Source organism: Manacus vitellinus, unplaced genomic scaffold (assembly GCF_001715985.3).
Source record: "Manacus vitellinus isolate BGI_N305 unplaced genomic scaffold, ASM171598v3 scaffold_77_pilon, whole genome shotgun sequence".
In the NCBI taxonomy this organism is placed as follows: domain Eukaryota; kingdom Metazoa; phylum Chordata; class Aves; order Passeriformes; family Pipridae; genus Manacus; species Manacus vitellinus.
The window spans coordinates 357,642-379,058 of record NW_021940802.1 but is presented as its reverse complement, the minus strand read 5'-3'; the positions used below and the strand labels follow the sequence as shown (position 1 = coordinate 379,058).

Genomic DNA, 21,417 nt, shown 5'->3' with positions numbered 1-21,417 from the left:
AGAGGTAACTAAATGATTAATTTTAGAAAGAAGAGAATGGAACAAAGCCAAGACTTCTATCTTCTTGAAAAAGAAAAGAGCCTAAAATGAACATCTTGGCTACTTTACAAGACTAGAGAAATATTATAGACTGAAAGACTGTTTAATTTCCAAAAGTGTTACTATTCCTTGGAGATACAGTGATGAAAATAGAATTCTTAGAATGAAGTAGAATTTTACTTGCACTAAAACAGAAAGACTCATGATCAGGAAAGTTGCTTGAGGAGGGGAAACATCCCACCACTGTCAACTCGTTATGGGGACATATTTGGCATGAGCATTGAAAAAAAACAGACTAATAAATGGTGATCAGGTAGACAACTTCAAAAACACTTAGAAGAACAGATAATGAAAAGTTATGATTGGTATTATTAAAAATGAGAAAGTAAGGAGTTTCATTATATATACAATAGAAGTCCAACTAATAAAAACATTGACACAATCAGACTGATAATTTAAGCAAAACTATCTATGGTAATAGTGAAGATTTGCTACCTCTATAAATATATATATATATGATTCATAATGACCTACAAAGTAACATAAGGTGCACCTCAAAAGGTCATTTCATACTCTCAAGATGCCCAAATACCTAGAAATTCTCTTGAAGCAACTACTTTGCACCTCCTTACCTCCAAGAGCATACATGTGAGAGTCTGCAATGCCATAAAACACGTGCTGATGTTGTGTGTGCCTTCTAAGGAAGAATTAATGCAAATAGCTCTTAGAACAAACAGCACTTCTTTTACTCTCCTGCCAGTTTCAGCTATAGCTAGGCTGTTCTACCTTCTTTCTTCGAAGACTCTTGTTTTATTATTTTTGGGGAATAATGGCAGCACCATGAGAATTCTGTTCAGGTTTGAATCAAAACCTCTTCCTTTCACCACCTGGGGAGCACTCATGCAAAGCTCCCCGATTCGAGTGAAGTGAAAAGTCCTTACCTTCTGTTGGTGATGTCTTCAGATGTCTGCAGAGCCCCTCTGTTTCCCCATATGTCTCTTTAATTTTTACTACTGCTTCTGTCCCTCGGAGTTCCATGAGGGAGCGCAGTTCTTGCAGTGTGCACCCAAACTCTCCCGCATGGTTGGCCTCGTTTCTTTGGTTCTTGGAGTAAAAATCGCTATTTGTCATGTCACCCATTGTGGCTGGTTGTATTGCTCCACTCGTTGTAGTCGATTACAATCTTAAAACTGTTTTAAAAATTGAAGGAGAGGAATCTCGAATTCCGGTTTAAGAAATTAAAAAGAATCCAGTGTGTGTCCGGCGAGCGACGTGGAGGATTTGGAGGATGCCTCTGGCGTGCAAGGTGTCCCTGACTGACTAGTGGTCTGCAGAATGGCTGCTTTCAAGGCTGCAGACCAGCTCCACTCCATTCACCATTTCCCATTATGTTGCACCCAAGCTGTGGAATCTACATGGTCATTTCTTCCTCGGGACCTTTGGGAACAAGCAGAAAGGACTCATTACAGGAGTGCGCGACAGCGCTTTACAAAAGGTGATTTTTTCAAATTTATTCTGTCATGGCAGGTGGACTGCTCATTTCAGAGAGGCTGTGTGAGATGTCCTGTGAGGTGCTGCAGCACCGACAGCAAGGATAACACCAGCTCTGCCTTAGATAAAGCTCTCCACAGCTAAAGCACCAATAGCAGTGTCTCTCACTTTAATCAAGTCCCAAGAGCACCCGCTAAATGAGATGACTCATGAATATTAATAAGTAAGCGATTAGTCCGGCATGCAGGATACACCTCCAGTACGTGCTCTGCTTCATACAGCTACATCAGCCTGTCCTCTGACCAGAACAAAGCCTCTGATAAAGGCTGAGAGGTGACACAAAGAGGTTAAACACAACTAGTTTTCATAATGGGTTAAAGCAAAACTGTTTTTCAGCGCGAGGAGAGTGAGACCGGTGGAAAAAACTAGAGCCATCATTACAATTGCAGAATACATTTCAATACATTACATCTTGCAGCCTTGCCTTCTGTGCAAGGGAGCACAACCCAGCAAAGAGAAAACACTGGGGTGGCTGGGTTTGAGCAGCCACAGCTCCTCCTCACCAAGCACCCACTGGGTCCTGTCCCCAGCACACACAGACACACACAGGATGGGGCTGGGTTCTTTCTTTTTGCTTTTCTTCTTTTATTTCCCCCCCCTTTTTATTTTCATTTTTTTTCCCCCATGTGCAGTGTTGAACAAGTCCCATTTGGACCATCTGGGAGACAGCTGATTACTTGCTAAAACCAGCCTTTAAAACCTGTTTCCCCTTCCCATATTCTAATGAAGTTGGTTTTAAATACTGCTGAAACCAGCTATTATATTTGGCACGCAGAGTTTTAAAAGAGATTAAAGGTTTCTTTTTTTGCCTCAAGCGGGTTAGTGAGAGTGCACTGTCTAATCTATAGGTCTCAGAACAGTTTTCATAATAAAAAAGATCTTTCAAAGGGCACACCAGCAGCCTAATGACTGACCAACCTGTCACAGGCAAAGGGCATATGTTGAACTTTCTAGGCACAGTAATACACAGTGGAAATGAGTACCCAGATAAAGCACATAAAGAGGATCCCAATGTGTTTGAAGTCCCAGTTTTATATTTGTACAACAATTTTAATCTCCCACCCACATACAGTTGACATAGCACGTAGGCTCAGTATTTCCACTATCTAACCCTGTTGCATTGCTCTGCACATGACAAAAATCAGGCCCCCTGGATGCACCAATTCCTCTGCCCACGGTGGCACTGCCTGCTTTAGAGCTGCCTAACATACCTTGCTCAATTAGCCAAACCCAACCCCTACCAGCCCTCTCATCTACAGCTTTAAAACTCAACATTTCTTTGATTTTTGTGGGGAAAAAAAAAAAAGAAAAAAGGGAAGTACCAGTTTTACTATGATATTATCACTATGATATTACAAAACACAGTTAAAATAGCAGCCAACTGCTACACCTTTCTTCTACACATCCTATTTATTGATACATATTCTAGTCTTAAGAACTTCTGCCACCTCACATTTCACATGTTGCTTTTCACATTCACTAGGATTTCTGCCCAAAATGTGGCTTACAGTGAAGAACAAAGAGAAACTAGAAGTAGTAATTAAAAAAGGCCTTTATTTGCCAAGCAATAGCCAAAGAGGAGATGATGTGCCCTGTCAACACACTAAGCTCTCCATGCTGGGCAATGCTCACAGCCTCGATTCATCCCTAGGTATGGCACACAGAAAAGACCTGACTCACACTATTTATCTGTTTGTAAACAGGGTGGGTCAGTATTCTGAACAGAAATAACATCAGCCTGCAGCATTATTTTGAAAAAGTTGCAGGACATGGATGTCACAGATGCCCAGTCAAACAGATTCCATCCCAAGGGGCACCGAACAGCCACGACCCCAGCTGGTGATGAGCTCCTCCTTCCTCCCAGCAGCATTTCAGACTCTTCCTGGTGTCAGCTGTGATAAGCTGCTGCTGACAGTCCCATCAAAATGCAGATTGAGCTTTGATTGGGAGGCATCGATAATAATAACGAACAGCTGAAATGACAGGCTGCCTTTCACTTCCAGTGGCAAAAAAAAATCTATTCCAAGATAAATTCACTTCAAGATTTTGAAAACTAGGCATCTCAAACAGCCATGATGCTAAGAAAAAAAAAAAAGACAAATAGCAAAAAACCACACTATTCACCTAGCCCTAGGTAGTCTTGTGAGCTTTTTAAACATAAAATAATAAAATAAAATTATTCCTATACTGTTCCATAACACCGCAGACAAAGGATAATTATAAGTATTTTCTGAGGAGACCCATCTACTGATTTAATTCATGATGCAAAGGGTACTAAACACAGCAAGGACTTTTTCTACATGATTTTTCTGTGGGATATGTCCACCCTCCTCAATCAAAGCACCTCTTTAGGCTCACTGTGCCATCACTATGAATTAATATATTTGCTTCTATTCTTAGCAATTCTTCGTCATTTGTCAGCCACAGCAAGACAGTGCTGTTGCTTTTTAGCATGAGTCATTTGCCTGCTTAATTTTTAATTTCACCTTCAATTAAATATTGATCAATAAACAACAAATATGAAGTTTACACTTCCTTCGGTGCTTTAAAAACAAACCCCTCAGAGTTTGTGCTGTTCATGAGTCACCCAACGCTTTGCCACCAAGGAAACAGCACCTCAAAAAAACAGTGTTTTTGAAAGGCAGATGGTAAAACACAACAAGCACAGAGCGTGACTGACATTATTCACTGATAGTGCATCTCCCTAATCCCGGGGAACAAGATATGCAGCTTCCATCTGATCCCTGAATCTCCCTTAGGAAAAGCCCAGGCGCCCTGCCAGGGCGTGTGCTGGGTTAGCAGGGCTGACACGCGACCACCTCCCCCCTCCCACGCTGGGAATATTCCCCTGGCCAAAGGAATGAGAACTCAGAAAGCTGTGGCTGGCATATGGCAACATTCCCATCGGAGGGGCTTTGCCTCTCCCAAAATGCATCCGGGTACCAGAAGCGGGTGAAGCTTCCACAGGTCTCCTCCACGAGAAATCTGCATGAGGGTTTCGGTGGGGTTTTTTTGCCTGGTGTTTTTTGGGGGAGGATGAGGTTAGGAAAGGGATAACATTACAAAACACACTCCCAACACCGATATTTTTGAGATGTAGATGTAGTACAGGTGAACTACCAGGCAATCCTGATGTTAAAAAAGCAGGTGATACTGATACAGTTTTCAATCAAATTGAACAACCAACAGGATCTTGTATCCTAATGGCCTAATAAATAAAGCAAGCTGAATTTCGTGCTCTGGGTGCTGCCTTCACTGGCAGTAGCACCAGTCTGCCAGCAGGTCAAAAGGGATTTGAATCTCCCTGCTATGGACCAAACTACCTGGGGAATAACACCTCTGGCAGTCAAAGGGAACATGACCCAGCAAACCACAGGTTTCAGCAGCAGAAGGTGCATTGCCCTGGCAGTGGAAAACCTCCAGGGAGCTCAAGGACTTCTCCCTTCCTTTTCAGATGTGCCCTGAGTCCCTTCAGGGCCTCCAGGACAAAATTTCTCAACCTCTTTTTACCCAAGATCCACTGAATCTCTTTCACTGCAATGACCACTATCTGTGATGGGCTTCAGTGGGTTTAACTTGTAACCAAATGCCTCCCAGAGCACAAAGAGCCACCATCCTCAAATTCTGAGAGCACAGCTTTTCACACCATCATTCCCTCCTCCACTGGGTACATTTGAGCTCATCATTCCCCAGGAGAACAACTTACAGGGAAAATGGTTCCCCCTTAGACAAGTTCAGTAACTGAGAAACTCATTTCACCCACAAAGTTGGACTGTTCTCCCAGACAAAAGCAGTCACTTGTCTCTTTTTACTTATTCTTACCAATGCTTCTGAATCAAGAAAACTGAGTAAAAGTACATCCCAAAGTGCAGTTTGAAAACAACAACATGCTGTGGCCAAGGGACAAAATAGCAGCCCACCTAGATCCTCCTGGGGTAGCAAAAGACTTTACATACTAGAACAACTGAGAAAAATACTGCCCTTATTTTTCTCATTAAAAAGTCAGAATATAAGTCTGGGATTTTGTCAGTGATGTCATGGATTTTTGTTGTACAAATGCACTACAAACTCAAACTCTTTCCTGTTTGGTTGGTTTTTTTGGGTTTTTTTCCAGAGTGACTGTGTCTGGAGGAACAGGCTTCCATTCCTGTAGAGCCCAAGTCAAATATTTTTCATCTTCTAGCTGCTTAGAGGAAATGCATGCCAATTAAAACAGAAGCAATTTGGATGAGCTAACTGCAGGCCTGCTGGGAAAACTATTCTTTGATTTCCCTAATCAGGAAAAGTCTCATCTTGGAAGCTTGTAAATATTTTCACAGTGTGTTAGAATGTAGATATCGTCACTATGTATTCTGACATCTGATTTCATTTGGGCTTCTACTGGCAGAAAAGTTAAGAGCTGGGTAATGAACCAGATTTCACAAGACTTGCCTTTCACAGTCCTTGAAAGTCTGGACAAATAATGGATTCACAGTGAACCAGAAAAAAAGTAGGATATATTCATAAATTGACTGTTTTCTTTTAACTGTCATCTAAGATCATGGTAACTCTGCTCTCAAAACCTGCTGATGGAGGGATTCCCTGCACTAGAGGATGAGAAGGAAATCACCCACAGTGAGGGCAGAGATCAGCAAATCCCAGGTGCTATTCACTCATTGTGCAACTGGGAAGGTATCACACTGAACTGGTTCTCCTTGAATTAAACTGAGGGAATTAGCAGTTCCCAGCCTTCTGCATGGAGCATTACTGTCCCACCTGGGTTTTTACTTGGCTGTAGATAAAATGCCAGCTGGTCCTTGGGACCTATAGAGAACCTCCAAGTAAGGGGGGGAAAAAGCACTGGAGCATCACATTTTAGTGAGTACAAGGTACATAACCAGGCTGATCTGCATTCATTGCATTAGAGACACCATTCCTTGCCAGAACAGCATTGGAAGTAGATTTAATGGAATTTTCCCTTGAGTCTGAACAAAATCACCTGAAAGGGATTTTTTCAGCCTGCAGTGCCTCGAGCTCTGACATCAGGTGCTGGTGGCAGCAGGTTGACAACATGTTGCAGAGGATAAAAACTGCCAGCAGACCTCTGCAAGGTGAAAACAGCTGAGGAAAAAAACCATAACCTGCTCTATAGAAGTCTCCAGATGTGTGAAATAAATCAGGTGTGGCCCAGCTGTAGCACCTTTTACAATTTCTTGTTCTTTCCATGTCAAAGACAGAATGTGAATATAATCTTTATGGATCAGAATGAGATTGGATTCTCTATCCAGTGGCCAACAAAGTTAATCAAATGCACCCAACAATGCTCAAACTCACACTCTCTCAAAACAAAAACTGGCTTTGAAGCTTAATTACCAGGAATGCACAAGATGCAGAAAGAACTAAAGAAAACTACCATCTGAATAAAAGCAGTTTGGCACCTTTACAAGCATGAAATTTTTGTTTAATACCCAGAAGTGCAGAGTGGATAAAGAAAGAGAAACTGAACTTTGTATCTAAGTGCTGTCTGAAAAATATTCCTGACTTCATCCTCACATTTCTTCATAAATTTCAAGTTGCCTGAAGTTAATCTGTGCATCCATAAAGAAGCTGTGGCTGCCCCATCCCTGGAAGTGTCCAAGGCCAGGTTGGAGAGGGCTTGGAGCAGTCTGGGCTAGTAGAAGGTGTCCCTGCCCATGGCAGGGGGCTGGAGTGAGATGGGCTTTAAGGTCCCTTCCAACCCAAACCAGCCTGTGATTTTCTGATAATTCATTCATCATGAGCACACACAAATGAGACATTTGATGCTTCATTCAGTTGTAGCTCTTAGACAGAAATATATTTCCCCTGATAATAGGATGACATTAAGACGATTAAATAAAGGTATTATTTTAAAAAGATTACAGAATGAACACGTAAAAAAAAAAATAAAAACCACAGGTAACTACCTATTATAATCCCTTAATAATTATTTCAGTCCTTTCAGTATGAATCTATGCCTCTAGTCAGCTTGGACTTCTTGTACCAGTTTTGCTATCAGGGAGGATAAATAAAAAAGGATTCCATGCCTAATGTAAGATACCATTAAAGATTTGAAGGCAAAAAGGGTAATGTCACAAAATAAACATTCATTAAAGGGGCACAAAATATCCTTAATTTCAGTTATACAATAAACCTATTCACTTAGGATTTCTATCAAACAGAATCTAACTCTTGCACAAATTTGATGACATTTTTTTCCTCGCTGTACTGGTAAACTGAGGGCAACTTAAAATAAGAGTTGTGAAACAAAACCACCCCCAGTGCCTGCTGCAGTGAACAGTAATGCAGTCTATAATTTGATACCAAATCTGCTTTCCACTGTTCCTCATGTAAATGGCTACAGCAAAGCCAAATGAACTACTGACAGGAACAAAAATACTATTAAAGGAATCAATTCAGTCGCATTAAATCAATGAAATGACTCTATCAGTGACTTCTGGGGCACTGGATCAGGTCCTGCAGATAAAAACCTTCCACTCCTGATGCCAGGGCCTCGCTCTGGGAATGCTGTCAGCAGACACACTGTGATGAGGTTGGTTCCTGAGCACTTTTCCCAGTTCTGGAATGCTCCAGGCTCAGCCACGGAGCACCTCAACACCTACTGACTGCAGGAACCTGCTCCCAGAGCCCCACACAACACTCCAGATGCTCACAGAGACATGACCTGCTCTGCAAAGGGATTTTTCCAGTAAAGTCTGTACCAGTCACCAGTTTTAAGAGCTCTCTCTCGTGTCTTGACATGAATTTTTTTTTGTTTTGCTTTCAGTGATAAAATGAAAGGTTATTTTTCATGAGCTATTTATTCTCCCAAGGCTCCAATTCCACACTGCAAAGTAGGTTTGGGGTTTCTTTTATTCACTGCCTTCCTACACACCACATAGTCCTACTCTTGGGGTTGTATTTTTGGCACTGAACAAAGACCCGTTCTGCACCCCATAAGCTTTAGAAAATTCATGTTTTCATGCATAACTGCATTGATTTTACACAGAGACTAACAGCACAGTTATTCCAAGGAACACCAACTGTTACCAATTTATCAAAAACACGGCTGAGAAAAAAGCTAAGGATATTCAGACTTCAGACACTCAGATATCATTAAATAAAGTAGATGTGGAAAAAAAAAATCTATACTGAATGCTCTAAAAGCAAATAGAGGATCAGCTAAGGAGCAAACCCCAGCACAAACCCAGGATCCAGCACAGATTACTATTCATATACAGAGCTGGGGGACGTGGAGGAAAACCTCTTTTTTAGCAGAAAACACAGGAAAGATACACTGCAGTGATACCACACAAATGTAGTGGTCAGGTACAAGCTCATCACCATCATCTCCAGGACAAAATGGTCAAAATTTCTTCCATTCAACTGAGATGCCATTTTTTCCCCCAAAAAAAATTATAGTTATATTATTATATGTATGTGTGTGTATAACTACAGTTACATTATTATAAATATTACAATAAAATTTTATGTATTATTATGTTATAGTCTATTACAGTATCAAGCCAGGGACAAGGATGAAAAACCCTATACAAAAAAGAGTCCCAAAACCCACAAAACTCCAACTCAGATGTTTTCTTTATTTTTTCTTCCTTAAAAAGCAAATTATTGAAACACAAGCACTAAAAAGATGAAGGCTTTTTTCATTTGCCCTTTGTTTGTGCATTTTAAATACCACCAGATCTCTTAAATCTAGAATTTGAATTACCACATGACCTTTACCATCAGCAGATATCATCAGCTTGAAGCACACAATTTCAAGGGAGTTTGAGAAGCCTGTGCTTTCACAGTCTCTGTGCCTAGGACCTGATTATATCTCATTTTAATCAGCAAATTCTCCAGAACATATTGAAAGAAATAGGTTGTCCAGCTCCTTCCAACAAATACAATCTTAGGCTTGACAGAGTCTAATTAAATGCAGCTGACATCTAGAATTTTGGGACTATTTTTCAGTCTCTGTTGAGAATGGACACTTTGGTTCCTAATTGTTACTATTTTTAGTCTGCTACTGATCATTTCACTACAAAAATATTACATGGCCTCTCTAATTTTCATACCTTAAGACTACCCAAATATTTAATAGTACCATTAGCACAGGTGTACCTTGAGCTCACTGGACCTTCCTTTCTCAGATTTTTGAACAGTATTTTACAGACACTTTTAATCCTAAAAACTGAGACTAATTAAGATAATCTTATCTATGCCTGGACAACCTATCAGACTTTTCATCAATAAACTACAACTTCATTTTGTGATTCCTGTGCCACAGCACACCTTCCCTCCTGACTCTGCCTTGGGGGTTGCATCAATCCACTGCAGGTTTGGGAGTTCTTAAGTGGTAACAGAAATATTTCCAGCACTGGGTAGAACATTGTCATACCAGTAGTTGCAAAGACTTAAAGAGGCCAGCACTTTATTACTTTTTAAGCTGGAGATAGATGGAAGCCTTTTCCTGCCTTATTAGGAGCGTGAAGAGCAAATCTGTGCTTCAGTGGAGATCTGTACTCCAGTGGAAAAGCTCTCATTGGTGGGAACTATAATTTTGCTGGTTTACTTTTGTTAAAAAGCTGACAGGTGTCATGTTTTCCATAAGTACAGATCTGTGAGACAACAGAGAGAATAAAAATTCAAGAAAATCCATAACTGATCAGCTGCAGCAAAATGCATTTTGTTGTGTCCTGTTCTGAACTTTGAGGCTAAAGCCCCCAAACCAAACCTCACTGGGTCAACAGGCATTTCTTTACAACAGCTCAAACTGTAAGGATGAAACCAGAATAAAAACTGAGCCTAAGCCACTGAACAGGGTAAACAGGTCAGTGGTTCTGTGCCTGATGAAAAGTTAGGGCTTCTGAAACAGAAGAGAGAATGGCCTGAGTTGGAGGAGACCTAAAGCTCATCTCATCCCACCCCCTGCCATGGGCAGGAGCACCTTCCACTAGCCCAGGTTGTTCCAAACCTTGTCCAACCTGGCCTTGGACACTTCCAGGGATGGGGCAGCCACAGCTTCTCTGGGCAACCTGTGCCAGGGCCTCATCACCTTTATTATGAAGAATTTCTTCCTAACAGCTACTCCAAATCTAAATTATATCCAGCAGGTGAAAGTCCCAGCAGCTGATTATTTTACCAAAAACACCTGCTTAAATAGCAATATTCCTGGTGTAGCTGATTGCTTAGGGAGTAACCCAGTTTCTCCTGGAACCTGCTGGAAATACCTTACAACATAAACAATCTATGGGCAAGATTAAATCCAAATATTTTTCATAGAAAAGACCTTTCCTGTATTTCCATCTAAGTCCACACTTCTGTAGTGTGATCAGTGTTGACACTCACATCCCTAAGATAGAAGTTCAAAATTCTACACAGCAACCCATGGGAACCCTTTCAGGGGGAATAAAAAACTACAAAAACCCTGGCCTTGTTCTGCTGTTTCCTCTGTTCTTCTGTCAGCATCCATCACATAAATCAACCAAGCATTAGCACTGAAAAGGACTGGCTGACTGCTGTTGGTCGTGCCATTCTATAAAAGCAGTAAAGAAAATCAGAGCAGATGAACAGACCTTTAGCCAAGAGACAGAAGGCCAAAGCACAGCCACACTAAAATGGAATCAGATTGCTGTATTTAGCCAAAAAATGCTCTAATTTCAGTATTAAACATACAATAATGTCTTTTATCTAAGAGTGGCTTCAAGACTGAAAGCAGAGAAATCCATTTTTCCAGAAATTATTAGTATTTTTCAGGGAAATGGGACTGTTCAGCAAATGAAATGCTGGAAACATGACACAAAACTCCACGAGAAACAGTTGGTCCAGGAAAAAGAAAAAGGAAAAAAGAAGAAAAAAAGACCAAACACAAAAATCCTACCCCAAACAAACTAAACCAACTTCCATTCCAGTCTATATTTGCAGTCCTGTCATCTGCCACCTTGGTTTCACTGTCAGAAGCATCTTATGGTACTATTAAATAAAGATATAAAGCCATGAAACTAATACTGCAGCTTTTAGTGCAGCACCATTGGCTGTTAATAAGATTCAGAAAATCCAGCTTCCATGCAAAATAACTGTAAGCAGAATAATAAAAGAGAAAGAACACAAGCTATGAAAGCAAATCATCTGGTTGTTGAAAAAACCCAACCAATATATTGTTATTTAATGACTGAATAAAAATATAGAAACATATACAAGTGGAATTGAGGCACATTGTTCATATGCAGCATTGCCATAATGGTTGTAAAAGGAAACTGCATACTTTGATCTGCTTTTCTGAACATATACATACATTTTCATTTTGTTAAGAGTAAAATGAGGTTTTGTATATTTTTATTTAAAAAAAAAAAAAAAGAAAGGCGAAATCTTTACCAAAGATCAGACTATTTGATTTTTGGGGTGGGATGCACTTCTCTAAAATGAAAGTAGAAAGACCAAATTATAATAACAGCTGTGTTTGGTGCCACAAGGACCATCTAAGACAGATTTTTGCTGCCACCTGCTTAGTGTGTCATAAGAGACCATTTTAGTTAAGAAAATGTATAAAACCTATAAAAGCCTATCCTGCTGCGTGCCTGTACATTGCCTACCTGTATTATATATTTCTCAGAATTCAAAAGGAGCATGTTGAAAATATAACAAATTTAAAAATCAAACTTTAACAGGTTATAAATCACTAAAAATTAAACTACCAGCAGTTGAAAGCCACCAGTTTACATGTTAAAGTTCCTATAAAACTTGCCATCTGTCTAAATTTCTTTTATGCCACAGAACCTTCAGTGCATCATTATGCAAACCCCAGAGGTAAAGAAAAATAACTCTTTAGCTTCGCTACATCTTACAGAAAACAAGTTTTGTGGCAGAAGACAAAAGCTGTTACTTTTCAAAAAATCCACATAAATAATTTTTACAGTCACATCAAGATGCCAAAATTTCACTTTCAAAGGTGAAACTCTCCATCTTTGCTACTAAAGAGAGATGCAAACCTGGGGAGCTTTGAATTCCAGCTTCAAATGCAAACATCCTCGGCCACGAGCTCGCACAGATCTTGCAGGAAATATAAAGTTACAGCAACAAAATGCAGTTGAAATGATGATTTAGTTAGAGGTTCTTTCCAGGTTTGGAAGAGAGGAAGCAGGCACCTTGTCTGCTCCCCAGCTGAGAGCAAAGCCAAGAGCCCCCCCCTCCTTCCTGATTATTATCACCTGCCATGAAAACCACACATGATTCTTGTTCTCTTCAATCAGGGGAGAAGAAAGAGAATCACTCATGTGGGATAGGATCAAACCCTACCACCGAATTCTTAATCTATAAGAAAATCAAATATAAACATATGTTCTCTACAGTGATTTATAACCACAGACATCTTCACTGCAAGGGAAGAGAAGCAGAGCTGCTGGAGAGGTGACTCTGCACCACGTAAATCCATGTGAAAGCATGAGAGAGAGGAAAAAAAAATCCCCCCAGGACTCTGCTGTACAATAGGAACTGTCAGCCAAGGTCACTCTTAAGAAAGAGAGCAGCCAAAAAGGAGGTTTTAAATCTCAGTGGGCATTAGCTGAAAGACACAGAGTGATGTTCTGCAGTGATTTTAAATAGGACGTTCACAAAGGATTAAAAAGAATATGTCTACCAGTCAACCCTAGAAAAATACCAATTTTTTTGTTAGATTTCCCTGCACTGATTATTCTCGTACGCAGAGAATCGAGAAATTGTTTGGGAATAGAAACACAACAAACTACAGCTCTGTAGAAATCATAGATGAGAAATCATAAATATCTCAGCCACAAACGTGGCCTTGCTCCCACCTGCCAAAAACACCTGAGGATGCTCAGAAATATTTACCAGCCCTGCAAGAATAAAGGAGCAGAGTGAAGGCCGTGCACAGGAGCTGACAGGCTGAGGGGATGTTGCAGAGGGCACTGGGTACTGTTGGATTTCAGCTCCTTCTCCCTGGCACCAGCCCATGCCACCTGGCCCACGGGAAGGCACCTTCAGGATGCTCATATTTGGACAGAATTGGCACATTAGTGCTAAAAACCGGCTCATTAAACCTAAAAATTCCTCGGGAAGAATAAAAAAAAAGGAGTTTGGGGAAGAGAGATTTCCAAAGAAAATGTTCTTTAGGTTCAGCTTTAAGGAAAGCACCAATTTGAGCAAGTGGTTTTGAAAGGAAAAATAAAAAACCCACTCTTCCCTCAAGAATGTATATGGTACAGACACCACTCTCTTTCTGCTTCACAGAAGCAACATTTGGAAAACTACTTAACCTTTCTATTTTTATCTGGGTGCATTCAAATTACCAATAATGTACAACATGCTGTAACAAAACCACTGATGTAGGGTATAATTTTCCCTCAAGCACATTATCCTAGCTGGTGGCTCAGAAAAATAAGCTGATAAAACAGTAGCAGACATCAATTGATGGATAAAAAGCGATCACAGCTATGTAGAATGTTGCTGCCCAACCTTAAAATCATACAATTAGCCAAAAAATATAAGCAGCAGAACAGGCCATAGCAACACCCATGTATTATCTATGGGGTCATCCCAAAAATCCTCCTACAAACACATTTTTAAATAGACCATCAGATTATCGCTTCATAATTTAGCTATTAACACACAGATTTATTTGAAAGCCATCACCATGCCTGGTACTTTTATTAAATATCTTCTTCCCTGTCAAGTTCAATCGGGATCTCATCCTAACCATGATGAGCTTCTAATTTTCTGTGCTATTAATAGCAACTTAAAAATAAAATGTTCTCTTTTGAAGCTATAAAGCTGTAACTTTCTTTAGGAGCTGCAAGGGGGAAGAGAGATTAATCTTTCTACTCTGCATCTCTTAAACTGCATTAGCTATGTGCATATATGGGAAAAAAACCCAGGAGAGCAAGTAAGAAACAGGAATTTTCTCTAAGAATACTTCAAGTATAACTCCCTATAAGGATTTAGCCTGGCTGCAGCGAAGTAATCAGGAATTACCAAAATACAGGAAATAAATACTTAAAGAATTGCCATGAAGGCTCTGAATCATTCTCAGTGACTCTCTTTTGCCCATCATCACTAGATAATAGATTAATGAATGGCATAATTAGCTGCAGGATACACAGACTCCTGTCCAGCAAAGCCCTTCAGCAGATACTCAAATTTCAGCACAATTGGGGTCCTCATTAATTGCCCAGCAAATGAAGAAAGATGGAAAGCTAGAGATGAGTATCATGGCACTCTGTGCCCATCTGACACATGGATCAGATGGTTCCAGCTGCTTTTCTTCTGCTGCCTGCTTCAAGTAAGGGCAGAAGGAGAAGGTACAAAGTTGCTCACAAGCCCTTTCTGGGGTCTGTGTGAGCACCATCAATACAAAGCACACTCACTTTTAGCATCGTGCTGCAGTGTTGCAGGAATTTACATCAGTGAGATCAATTCCAAGGCTGTCACTGGACTCAGAGAGCACCAACAGCTGCAGAAAAGCCAAAAGTCAGTAATTTCAGTGTGATTCCACTTAAACCAATGCCAGATAAGCAAGAGACTGTTGTACAGGTGGAGTGCTGGAAGGACCTGCCCTCGGGCTTTTCCACACCTCTCCCCAGCTGTCTCACTCCCCAGTTTGCAGGATGCCTGGTTTCAGGGGGATGATTAGAAGCCTGGAGCACCTCTCCTTTGAAGACAAGGTTGAGAGTTGGAGGTGTTCAGCCCAGAGAAGAGAAGGCTCTGGGGAGACCTCAGAGTTCTCCCAGCGCCTAAAGGGGCTCTGAGGGAGCTGGAGGGGGACTTTGGACAAGGGACTGGAGGGACAGGACAAGGGGGAATGGCTTAAGATGAAGGAGGGTAGATTTAGGTTAGAAATTAGGAAGAAATTCTTCCCTGGGAGGGTGGGGAGGCCCTGGCACAGGTTGCCCATAGAAGCTGTGGCTGCCCCATCCCTGGAAGTGTCCAAGGCCAGGTTGGATGGGGCTTGGAGAGACCTGGGCTAGTGGAAGGTGTCCCTGCCCATGGCAGGGGGTAGGACTGGATGAGCTTTAACGTCCCTTCTAACCCAAACCATTCTGTGGTTCCTGATTCTATGACACTGGTACACAACCAGGGCACTGGACTGCTCTGAGATGTATTTTCTGTAACTGCCTAAATGCCTGTGACCTTTCTTTTAGGATATGGGCCTTGCCACAGCTATTCAAGCCTATCTTTATCTAAAGATTGGAACACTGAAGTGTGTTTTAATGAGGGATAAACTGAGACCATCTGGATGTCTCAGCTGCTACAGAGCATGATTGTTTGCTGATTTTAACCGTGTCTCTTGCAGAGAACATAGACCTGTGTTGCACAAAGTGCACTAGCTCAGCTTGATTTCTCCTTGTAATCAAATGTGTTGATCTAAAATCTATTTCCAGCAAATTACTTGTCTGTTTTGGAAACAGCTCCCTCCTCATCTCAACCACGGTGATAAGCAGAGACAATTGAGTTGAAAAGGTATTTTTGCAAGAGGCTGACAGCAAGCATTCTCAGGGAAACCTTCCATTTTGGAATATGACCACCATTTACTCATAAACTATATACCAGGTGCCAACTTTATGGATGTTGTATTAAGATCTGGATTTTTCTTTTTGATTTTTTTTTTTTTGTTCAGTGGTTTTGGGTTTTCTGTTTGTTTTTTGGGGTAGGGAGCTGGGGGTTTTCTTTTTCTTTACACACATTTTCAGTGAAAATATTTGGTAAATAATTTGTCTCTTTTGAATGGTGGTGGCACTGGGTCAATTTGCATTTCTTTATGCATATATTTCAGTTGTAAATTATACTGAGTACTGGATAACCATATTCTTAATAAACTTCAATATATCATTTGTTGACCTGTATATATTCTGTGAGATAAACAAGGAGTCTATGTGGAGAGGTAAAGTAAAAAACTACTTTTTTTCTTTTCTTTTTGGGGAGTAAATTCCTATATGGACATAAAAGTGGCAGCACAGCACAAATGGAGCAGCAAAAGCTTCTTCCCACAGCTCCACAGAGCTGCCTTTTCCTATATTACCTCGCTGGTAGAAAAGTATCTTAGTTTTACGTGGCTCAGTCAAACTGCACCATTTGTCTGCAATTATCCAGCAATTTTAGCTTAGCATAAATCTGTGATGTGACCAAAGGGGGGGCTTTGCACAGTGCCTGCTGCTCCTTTCAGCCAGCAATGCTAATGAGTGGCCAGCAGTGAAAATATCCAACTGCACTTGGATGTGCCAGCTGAGGTCTTACACCTCACCACGCAGACCACAACCTGCTTTTGGTCTCAAAAGTTGAAACCGTCCTACTTTGGCAGGAAAAAAAAGAAAAAAAAAAAACACCCAAATCACCACAGAATTAATGGTCAGCAAAAGAAACCCTGAAAATAATTTTATGGATTTATTATTGGAATATTCTTGAGACAGCTGAGACTTCTGCTCAATTCTCAAATTAAATAAATGAGTAGGGGGTTGAACCAAAATATCCCACGTTCCCCTAGATTTTTCCATGCAGAAGATTACAGGCATTAATGGTCTGGGATACACTCCAAATTCTAAAATCTTTAGCAAACTTCACAACTGCTTTTGAAGAGACCAAACCTGGGTTTGGAGGTTGAGGGAGAGTGACTGTGTGTGTGTGTGTAATGACCCACCAAAATAACTCAGACAACATGCACCGTTCACAATTTAAGATTAAAACATTCTGTTTGAATTAGTTTAAGTGCTGTTAATTATGCATTCCCCAAAAATGACACCTTGATCTCTAGATTCCAAGCAGATCTGAAAATTAAAAGAGTAAAAGCAATAACTATTCTTGTAAGAAGAACTACTCTGGGGATACTGAGAGCTTAAGAAATTTAGCATATTTTTAGCGTATTTTTTCACTTCAATAAAAAAAATAAAATAAAAAAATTAAAATAAAAAAAAAGATATTCTGTTGATTTTACCTCTCAAAAAGGGATCCAACGCAGAATGTTTTGGCTTTTGACTATAAAGTGATTATTTGAAAATGAAATCAAGACTTGAGTTTGTTTCCCAAGAGTATCAATAAATGCCTAAAAGGGAATTTTTTAAGAGGTATCTTGAGACATTTGGGAGAAATACCCCCCCAAAACACCAAGATAGATTGATTACTCCCATTTCTTAAGCTACATCTAGTACCACAGTACATTGCTTTATGGATTTGCTGGGCTCTAACTCCTTTCAGGAGAAAACACTGCTACGGAAATATCAGTTGGTTTCTGCAATACTTTGATTCCCAGTTCTAAACCAAAATATTTTTGATAAAACTGAATTCTTCATGTCACAACAAAACTTTTGAAAGTCACTCATCAACAGTGATCACAGATCTGCTAGAAAGCCACATGGTTTAATCTGACAACAGGTCCACGAATATTTCACAAGTAAAGGATTCCAAAAGAAATGTATTATGTCATTATGGATGTGGACACTTCCACCAATGAACCAGTAGAATTAAATCTCTCCCTCTACAGGTAGAAGTGGTAACAAAGAATTACCAAATTCTCCAAAGATCCACGCTAGTGCTGAAGGTGTCTAAAATAGCTAAAATTATTAACCATAATATTGTTAGCCAGTACTATTATTATATTATTAACCATATCTGTGGCATGGTGTGTACAATGTGTACCAATTTAAGACAAACAAGTCTTAAGTACCGGGATTTCCATGATTAATCTGTCTGACTCAAACCCCCTGCATTGGTCTAATACCTGAAATGTGCAAGTAAACAACAAATGTAATCCAGCTGTTTCCAAGGTTTTCACACTAATCAACTCCTACATGTTTTCTAGAGAAGCAGGTTTACACCTCCTGGCAACAGATTGAGTTTCCTTAGTTATGTTTTGTGGACCCATCTGAATTAATTCAGACATCAGAGACCTGAAATTACTATATTTCTGATAACTTTAAGCAATCTCTGAATGTGGTTTTTTTTTTTTTTGAATCGGGAATCTTACAGAGAGAGCACCCCCACCACAATGTCCAGAATAATGAAAGAAAATTGTCAAGTCACCAACCACAGTCTTTGCATGTTCAAATACAACTCCTAAAAAAAATAAAAATACAAGCTTATCTCAGAAAATTAAGCAGAAATGATCAAAACATAACCCATGTCTCTGATTTGCATGCACCTAACCCACGTGCTATCACAAAATGCACATCCACCCCCTTCTGATTTCAGTGAGCAGCTCAGCCAGGTTGTGGACCAACAAGAAACCACCTCTTGCTCCAGCCTATTTCAACCCCATGCTCTCCATGTACATCAGTGCAAAGTTTTTCTAGGTGAGCATTTTAAATAAAGCCAATTTTATTCACATATTTTCCTGTGTCTAGTTGTTTGCCTTCTTTGGAAATGAACAGAAAATGTTTCCTCAGAGGTGCTCCTTATTAACCTGACGTTTATCTTGCTCTTTGTCACTTCTTGCAAGAACAAAACTTAACAAGTTCCAGCCCAAAGTATTTGTATTCCGTTGTCAAAAAAGTTACTTTTAGCACTTGGGAGTCTGTGGAAACACAGTGAGTAGAACAGACCCTTTCCCACCTCTGTACCAGCAACTCGAGTGACCTTCAGGAAAACGCACAGATACGAAAAACGTGCGTCCATCCTGAATTTATTTAACCATTCCTCAAATTTAACCATTCCATTTAACCAGCTCCCCAGTGTCACCCCGGCGCCGCCAAAAGCACGTACAGCTCATTTGAGCAGCCTGCAAAGCGTCCTTGTGGCACTCCGTGTGCCCGGGCTGGGCATTGACATCACAGGCAGAAGGCAGTGACACAGGAAAAGCTGCGTGAGTGCTCCTGTGTCACTGCTGCTCTGCTTGACCTGATCTGCCACTCGCAGGCGCACAGGAACAACGGCTTATTTGCTGAATCTGTTTACCCCGCTGTCATTCAAGATGTAGCAACGATGCTTAAATAGGCAACAGCCAGATTAATATAATTGAGGCTGCGGTTCGGGGCAGACAGGAAGTCGGGCGGGAGTCGCAAAGCGCTTTTTCTCTTATGATTAAAACATCCCCAGGGTTATATCAGTGTAAAGGCACCCGAAGCAGGGATGCACAAAGCCGGGGGACCAGGAGATGGGAGCGTTTTCCTTTTTGGAACAGCTCACCAGCTCGAGAGGAAGAAACATGAATCACGCGAAGATAAGTTGCCATTTTAATTGCATAAGAAGCACTGGTGGATTTGTCATTCCTTGTGACAGAGTTTGTTCCTCAGAGTCACATTATAAGCACAGCTATATTGCTATTGTGTAAGACATTTCATACACCAGAGTGACATCCCAGTACACAGATACAGAAAGCCTCGTAAACAGCCTGCTAACATTTACTCCAGTGAGAGAGAGATGCCTCTCTGCTGTTCCAGAACAGAGCAGAAAGGCTGTCCAAACATAACAAAATAAAAGCAAATTAAGGAGCAAATCAGTGACTGAGAACGACTTCAAGTCTCAGCCCCACTGGCCTGACTAACAAACCACACATTTCTTTGTACTGGCATTGCTGTTTACAGTACAGGGAAAAACAGGCAGCTTGCAGGTGGCATCCTCCTGCAGAGACCTGAACACAGATGGCACAGGAGAAAGTGGAGTGACACTGCTGGTATATACATTTGCTGAAGACTTTCAGTCCGTTTGCACTTAAGCTGTTTAGTATCTCAGCACTCCAAATCCCAAGGTATTTAAGTCTGAATTAGTGGTCCTCACAAGTTGTCAGGAAAGCCCGAAGAGCAGGAACACAGAGAGTAAATTTTTAGTGGTAGCAAAGGGCTCCTCAAGGCCTGTCATACATGCAGCATTTCACAGGTCTGGCCATGTCTGAAAGTAAAATGTCCACAGACAGAAGAACTGTGCTGCAGCTGGATCTGCACAACACCAGCATCCCCCAGCCAGTAACCACTAACTTGGTTCCTGGTCACACTTAGTACAATGATTTCAGTGACATTTGCCCTAGAAATGAGCCCTCCATCTCATACTAAAGCACACAGGAGCCACCAGTGGAACAGCACACAGGAACTATTTCTGTATCTGTGCAGAGCTGATCTTTGCCTTTTCTCTAGCCTAGATTTTGATTTCCCTTAAGTGATCAGTGTTGGCCTAATTCTACTCCCATTTACATCAGTTGAAGCTTTACTATCAGCTTCAAAGAAAATGGATTTAACCCAATATAGTTCATTTTGATAAATTCCACTTTAAGAGAGAAGGACCTCTGCTTCTCCAGCAGAGGATAAGATGATATATTTTTACAACAGGCTTCACAGCCAGATGACATTGCTGTGCCCTACATTCACATTTCGGATTTTAGCAACGCTGCAGTTTTGAAGTAACTCCTCCATCCATCGCTGTTTCTGTCTGATAGCTCTGTTTGGGGAGCAGCTGTGGGGCTCAGGAACTAGATTTCTTTTGGAAAAGACAAAGCAGAGGCCCTGCTGCAGGTTCACACCAAAAGCATTGGGCACATACAGATCAGAAACAATCAAGGGCCTTTGGAAAGCTTCCAGTCACATATAGGGAGCACTTTCAGCCCACAGGCACAGACTGAATCTGGTCCCACATGAAACCCCCACAGACACAGAGGCCTCAACACTGACTGCTTCAAGCTATTGATCTGCCTCTAATGCACCAAATGACTTGCTGATGGAGACACATTTCAAACTCTAGTTCTACTTCTTGTCTCCATAATCTTTTTATTTCCCCTGACTTGCTAAATAATTCACTCAGCATTACTGATCTTCACAACTTTCTGTGTCTTATCCCCAGATTCTTATTTAAATTGCATAGGCTTCCTTTTTGGATTATAGCCTCAGAGTTTTGCCT

At 40.8% G+C, this 21,417-nt stretch overlaps 1 protein-coding gene across 7 annotated transcripts in view; it reads right to left on the bottom strand.

Moving 5' to 3' along the window:
* Window positions 1-21,417, bottom strand: part of ATP2B2 (ATPase plasma membrane Ca2+ transporting 2) — a 360,194-nt gene that overhangs the window by 172,570 nt on the left and 166,207 nt on the right. For all 7 annotated transcript variants that reach the window (XM_018084874.1, XM_029964651.1, XM_018084876.2 and 4 more), the window contains one exon: window positions 981-1,476. In XM_018084874.1, coding sequence (XP_017940363.1) covers window positions 981-1,179 — 199 coding nt within the window. In that variant the 5' untranslated portion in view covers window positions 1,180-1,476. The remainder of the gene's footprint in view (window positions 1-980; window positions 1,477-21,417) is intronic.